The 6,837-nt window shown below is 60.3% G+C and overlaps 1 protein-coding gene across 1 annotated transcript in view; it reads right to left on the minus strand.

The window, feature by feature from the left end:
- Positions 1–2,554: 2,554 nt before the first annotated feature.
- BOK (BCL2 family apoptosis regulator BOK) overlaps positions 2,555–6,837 on the minus strand; it is a 16,671-nt gene continuing 12,388 nt past the window's right edge. The window contains exons 5-6 of the mRNA XM_077758241.1: positions 4,420–4,583; positions 2,555–3,329 (exon numbers count right to left, since the gene is read on the minus strand). Coding sequence (XP_077614367.1) covers positions 3,204–3,329; positions 4,420–4,583 — 290 coding nt within the window. The 3' untranslated portion in view covers positions 2,555–3,203. The remainder of the gene's footprint in view (positions 3,330–4,419; positions 4,584–6,837) is intronic.

The raw sequence follows: 6,837 nt of genomic DNA on the forward strand, positions 1-6,837 counted from the left end.
GGGCTCAGGCCAAGGCGCTGCCCTGCGTCCCGCCTGCGTGGGCAGAGCCAGAAGGTCCCGCTTCTCGGCCTCAGCTCTGTCGCGGCCTGGGCCAGGTCAGCGCACCGTCGGCGCCCTCCCTGTGGCTGCCTCGCACAGGGGACACGCGTTTGTGTGTGCGCGTCCACACCGTCTCCAGTTCCCGTTCGAGGACTGCAGAACTTTTTACCTGAATTCTTTGGTTTTACCTCTTCTAAGGTGAAGAAGCTTGGTTCTTTGTGAGAGTGTTTGCTGTATCCTCCAGGTCCGTATGTCTTCACGGAGTAACGCTGTTCTCAACGACAGGGACAGGCCGGGGCCTGCGTCTGCCGCTTTCCCTGTCGCCTCCACCCCTCCCCCGCAGACAGCAAGCAAGTACGTACAGTCTAATCAGAATCACCAGTTTCCCCGGTGCTCACGGCACCGACTCCCCACACAGGCTCCTCTGCGTCATTTCCAGATTGAATCTTCGCGAGGTGGCTTTGCTTATGCAAAACCTCTGACAGGACTTTACTGTCAAAACCGGAAAACAGGGCGCACTTGCCCGCCCAGCTGCAGGTGCTCTCGGGCAACCAGGTCACGGTTCACACCGAGGGTGCCCTCCCGCAGGCCCCTCCCGCCGGACGCCCCCCGCTTCCAGTCTGGCGCACCTGATGACGCCCCAACCGATAACCTGCCATTTGGGGTTTCTGCAGGCGCGCGTGGGCAGGAGGCCCAGGAGCCAGGCCACGGCACGTGGACCCGCCCGCCCGCTGTGGACGCTTGTCAGGGAGAGGGACCCGGCTAGTCTGGGTTTGCATTTCTCTTCTTTTTTTCTTTTTCTTCTGGATTTTTGTAGCTAATATGTTCTTTTGAATTTGGGGTATGAATCCTGATATTCTTAATGCTCAGTTACAGCTTTTTTATTGAGGTAAAACACACTGTTATAAAGTTCACCGTTTTAACCAGTGTAATGGCGACCACTACTGCTCTCTGTCTCAAGTTCCAAATATTTTTGAAAATGTTAAAATGTTACTTTTTTATCCAGGATGCATTTTGTCTTTTATTGTTCCTGAATTTTAAATCATATTTAGGAAGCTTTGTCTATTCCCCAGTCACGGAGAAAATCACCCATTTCTCCTGTACTTATTTCATGTTTCACACTTAGCTCTTTGACCCACTTGGAATTTGTCCTCGTGTGTAGTGTGGCCTCGGGTCCCGTCTCGTCTCTTCCCCCACCTGCTGACTGCGTTTTGTGGTGGCGCCCATGGCCCGGTGAGACGCAGCGCCGGGCTCAGCTGCAGGCAAGCTGTTCCCTCACCTCTCTCCTTTTTAAGGCTCATCCTGGCTATATATATTTTTTTAAGTTTTATTTCTTTTTGAGAAAGAGACAAAGCGCAAGCAGGGGAGGAGCAGAGAGAGGGAGACACAGAATCCGAAGCAGCTCCAGGCTCTGAGCTGTCAGCACAGAGCCCGATGCGGGGCTCGAACCCACGAACCTCTAGATCATGACCTGAGCCAGTCAGACGCTTAACTGACTGAGTCACCCAGACGCCCCTATTCTTGTTGTTTTATAAAATGTCCTCCCATTAAAAATAACTAGTTTAAATCTAGGGGGAAAAAAGCCATTCTGATATCTTCACAAGGATGGCATTAAATTTATAGATTTGCTTATGAAGAATTGTCTTCTTTGTGGATGGATTTGCTGTCCGGAACCTGGCGTCTCTGTCTGTCTGCCCAGACCGCCGGGCCTTGAAGGTCCATGGCATCTTCCGCAAACAGGCTCTCTCGCTTGTGTGGTTGACGCGGAAGACTCTTACCTGTTTCCTGCTGTTGGAAAGGAGCGTCTCTCCCACTGCATCCTGTAACCGGGTGTGGGAGACGCCCCCGCCCCATCTCCCTGCAGCTTCCAACCCTGTGCTGTCCTGAGGTCCCGACTGCCTTTCTGCGCCCCCAGCCTGCCCCGGGGCTCGGCCCGGGGGGGAGGAAGCAGGCAGGCACAGGCACCGCCCCCCGGTCACGGGCACCTCGGCGCGAGGGGCCGGCAGGCCTTGGAGGGAGCAAGTGGTGCCCTTCCAGTGAGCCGACTCCCACCTTGTGCACAGGATTCCGGCTTCTCGGGAGGCTGGATGGGAGGGCAGGGCCCGCTGCCCTCAGCCTCCCTCTGGCTCCGTACGTTGTACGGAAAGGGAAACCAAGACCGAGGGGGAGGCCGAGTCGCAGAATCCGGCGCTGCGTGCCTGTGGCCGGAGCGGGAGTCGGGCCGCCTTGGGGAGGGCGTCCCTGCGTCAGAAAGCAGAGAATGGGGCCTGCCCGGAGCCGGCCCTGAGGTGGACACACGGCAGCCAAGACCGCCGAGCAACCCGTCTTTTCCTGGTGCGTGTGTGCCCGTGACGCCGTGCACACACGGATGTGTCCGCGTGGAGCTCCCTGTCACGACGCACAGCAGCAGCAGAGGCCGCCTCAGCCAGGGAGGACACTGGGATGCTTCCGCGCCCGTCCTGGCCCCGGGCGGTGGTGTGGGGGCAGAGGCACCAAGAAAGCAGATGGGTCGCCGTCCGTTGCCATGAAACTTTATTGGGATTGGACACACACACAGCCTTCTTCTCCATGGGCTCCTGGGCTTTCAGGTCAGGCCTCCGGCTTGGAGCCCACACCCCTGGTCCCCACCACGCGGGGACCCTGCCAGCGGAGGGAGACACGCGCTCCCTCCAGAAACGGATTAAGCAACCAGCCCATGAGCCTTCTGCCCCGTTCACGAGGTCAGTCAGACCCCATGGCTCGTCCGGCCTGGGCCAGGCCCGGGTTTCCCGTGACTGCGTGTACAGGGCCCACTGCCCCGCTCGTGTCCTGGCACGGCCGACCTTCACAGACGGGACCCACCCATCGAGGGAGAGCCTGGCGCTCCCAGCTCCCTTCCCTTTGGACCTGGGAGGTGGCCCTGACTTTGTGGCTCCAGATGGAAGCGGACAAGCAGGGGGCCCAGGGGAAGGCGCAGAAGCCCAGCTCCAGGCCAGGGACGCCCCCGCCTCCCCTTCTAGGGGCCAGGGTAATGGACGGGGCTCAGGGCAAGGCCTCCCGCACCAAGGCGGGGCTCTGAGGATCGGACCGTTCCCAGCCTGGTTGAGGAAGACGGTGACGCTCCCGGGGCCCGGGGGCCTCCTGGGTCGGAGGGCCTGGCTTCGGCCTGTGCCCGAGCCTGCAGCTCATCTCTCTGGCAACAGCACAAAGAAGGCGGCCTTCAGGAAGCGGCCGAAGCTGCAGAGCGCGGCCACGAGCCAGTGTGAGCGGAAGCCGGGCTCCGTGCTGACCACACACTTGAGGACATCGGTCTGGGAGGGAAGAGGGCACAGTTAGAAGGCAGAGCACCTCGCACAGGCCGTCCGCCGACTCCCACGAGGGGGTGCACGAGGCCGAAGGGAAGGCCCGCGATCCACTCTGGACGGAAGACCTGCGTGGGGCCGACCCGACCACGACAAGGGAAGGGAGGGGGTCGAGGTGGCAGCGGCTGGCAGACGGGAGAAGCCCGCGGTGTGCCCCACGCGGGGACCCCACCGCCAGCCCCTTGGCCAGGACCTACTGCCCACGTCCCCACAACCTCCCGCCCCCTCTGCTTTGGCCCTGCGGCGCCCGGGGCACCAGGAGACGTCAACTCCAGCTTCAGACTCTCCCTTAGAACAGCGGTGGGCACTGGGCTTTCCAGAACTCCAGTGAATGGCCACTCCTGCTTCATTCTATTCCCGCTAAGAAATGAAATCTTTTCTCTACAGTCCAGACTTTGACCGTGGTTCTACCAGTGGCCTTGCTGACTCCACAGGGGGAAGGCAGGAGGGACGGAGGCCTCGGGGTCTCTCAGCTGAGGAATGGCCACAGCCATCCCCCACACCGCCAACTTCAGATGAGGCTCCAGCCCCAGAACCGCTCGACCTCGGCCTTTGGCTGCAACCTCAGCAGAGGGCTGAGCTCTGTCATCCACAGCCAGCGTGTTTCACATACCCTTGCCCATTTTACAGAGGAGAAAACTGAGGTCTCCTGTGGGGGCCTGGCCAGGGCGGGGCAGGTGGCTGGGGGCGCAGGGCCTGGTGGGTAGGACGTGTGCACCCATCCCTGCAGGCCGGGCCGGCCTCATCCTGGCATCGGAATGTGGCTGGGTGGGGGTAGGTCAGGGGTGCTCTGAGCACAGGGCCTGTGCTCCACGTCTCGCAGGCCGAGGGGCCGCGTCTGCAGGCCACCTTCCACCCTGCGCGGGGCTCGGGGACGGCAGGACTTTAGCCCTGGAGGTGGGGGAAGGCTCTGGGCTTGGAGGGAGCAGAGCACCGGAGCTGGGTCTCACCCCCCTCCAACCCCCAGCAACCCCCCACTGCGGGTGCTCAGGCACTCAACCCTCCACACCCCTTCCCGGGGCCTCGGGCGCCCCCTCACCCATCCGCCGCGCCTTCGCAGCCAGGGCGCCAGGGTCTTGCGCACAAACTCCCCGAGGCAGTCGACGAGAGCGTGGACCATGGCGGGCTGGGCCTGCCGCACACAGTCCACGGCCAGCCCCGCTGCCACCGAGTACAGGGACGCCACCTTGCCCCACGTGATGCCTGCAGGGAGAGAGACAGACGCCCGTCAGCAGAAGGCCCCCAACCCCAGCTCCAGCCCAGCCCTCCGGGTCGCAGAAGGGCCTGAGCCTCTCTGAGCCACGCCCCCAGCCATCATCCCACTGATGCCCGGGTGGGTACCCAAGGGCCAGACCCACCCACAGCCCCGCACCTGGCAGCTGGCCGCCAGGCATGAGCCCCAGCCACCATCCCTGCCACAGGCCAGTCCTGCCCCCGTCACGGTAGCTCTTGGGCAGAGATTCTCAAAGCCTCCGTCTCAAAGACGCCTGCCACCCGCGCCGGTGCCCAGGACCACCTTGCATGGCCCACCGTCTGCTGGAGGAAGTGGTGAGGCAGCGAGGCAATTGGGTGAGGAGGAAACTGAGGCCGGGGGGAGGGTGGCTAGCGGCCCACAGCCGCACACTGTACAGTAAGTGGCTTCAAGCCGCGCTGCCCCTGGCCATCTGGCCTCCGGAGCAGCTGTGCGAGGGCCCTGGGACGTTTCCAACATAGAAGAGCCGAGTCCCAGGAGGCGACCCTCCCCAGAGCACCGAGCTCCTGAGCGGCAGAACCGAGATGGAGTCCCAGGGAGGGAGAGGCTGATGGATGAAGCCTGGGAAGGAAGGCCTGAAATCTGGGGTGTGGGCGCCCCCGACATACCAAGAGGGTTTACGACTCAGACAGAACACGCAGAATAAACAGCTGTTTCATGGAAAGAAAGATACAAATATATGAAACATCCGAAAAGTGCACACTCTCACGAGTAACCAAAGAAAGGCCAATGGAAACGAGATATAGGTTGCAATCTGTCAGATTAAAACTTTATTTTTTTTAAGTTTATTTATTAGAAGGGAGGAGCAGAGAGAGAGAGGGGGGTGAGTGGAGGAGGGGCAGGGAGAGGGGGAGAGAGGACCCCAAGCAGACTCCTTGCTGTCAGCACAGAGCCCCAAGTGGAGGTCAGTCTCATGAGCCGTGAGATCATGGCCTGAGCCGAGATCAAGAGTTGGACACTTAACCGACTGAGCCCTCCTGTCGGGCTTTACTTTTAAATAAACTTTATTTTTAAAATAAACTCTAGGGGCACCTGGGGGGCTCAGTCGGTTAAGCATCCGACTTCGGCTCAGGTCATGATCTCGCGGTTCGTGGGTTCGAGCCCCGTGTCAGGCTCTGTGCTGACAGCTCAGAGCCTGGAGCCTGTTTCAGATTCTGTGTCTCCCTCTCCCTCTGACCCTCCCCTGCTCACGCTCTCTCTCTCTCTCTCAGAAATAAATAAAACATTAAAAAATTTTTTAACAAAATAAACTAGCCCCAACACAGGGCTCAAACTCACGACTCCAAGATCAAGGGCTGCACATACTACCGACTGAGCCAGCCCGGCGCCCCCGTCACATTAAAACTCTCAACGTCAGTGCGAGTGAGGGTCCGGGTGAGCCTGCGCCTTGTCACCCCTACGGGAAATACAGCCACCGTTCCGGCAAGAACTGGTCTGTGGATGCGCTGCCGGGTCAGCGCACCTTCACGGAGCAGCCGGGGCATAAGCCGGCCCCTCCGCCCCTGCTCACAGTCGCCAAACGGTGGGAGCAACAAACCAGCCATCAGCTGTGACGGGAAAGGCAAACTGTGGTCCGTCCGTCCCCGGGAACGGGACTCGGCCACGAAGAGGGATGGAGTGCCCACGCTGCCACAGTGTCCGGGAGCCTCGAAAACACGGCGCTCGGGGGCCCCACAGACTCAGAAGGCCACATACACCGCATGAATCTGTTACTCAGAACGTCCAGAACAGGTAAGTCCACGGAGACTCGCGGAGCTCAGTGGCTCCCGGGGCCTGGGGAGGGGTGGGGAGGGAGTGCTCAACGGGCTCCAAGTGTCCTTCTGGGGCGGTAAAAACAGGGGTGGTAATTGCACAGGGCTGTGAACGCACTAACGGCCACTCGATTGTGCACTTTGCAATCGTTAATTGTCAGGTAAGTTTCATCTCAATAAAGAGAAAATTTTTACATCCCACAAATCGGACCACGTCATTCCCCTGCATAAAACCCTCCCAGTACTGTTACTTTGCATCTCTTTCAAAATGAATCTGTTACGGGGACCCGTGGCCGGCTCACAATCTGTGGAGGGCGTGACTCCTGATCTCAGGGTTGTGAGTCCGAGCCCCACGCTGGGTGTAGAAATGACTTAAAAGTAAACCCAAGTCCGAAATCTCACGTGAGTCTCTACCCCCACCCCAGGCCCCGTGCCCCCCACCCGGCCCCGGGCG

The sequence above is a fragment of the Crocuta crocuta genome, unplaced genomic scaffold (genome assembly GCF_008692635.1).
Source record: "Crocuta crocuta isolate KB4526 unplaced genomic scaffold, BGI_CrCroc_1.0 scaffold290, whole genome shotgun sequence".
Taxonomy (NCBI): Eukaryota; Metazoa; Chordata; class Mammalia; order Carnivora; family Hyaenidae; genus Crocuta; species Crocuta crocuta.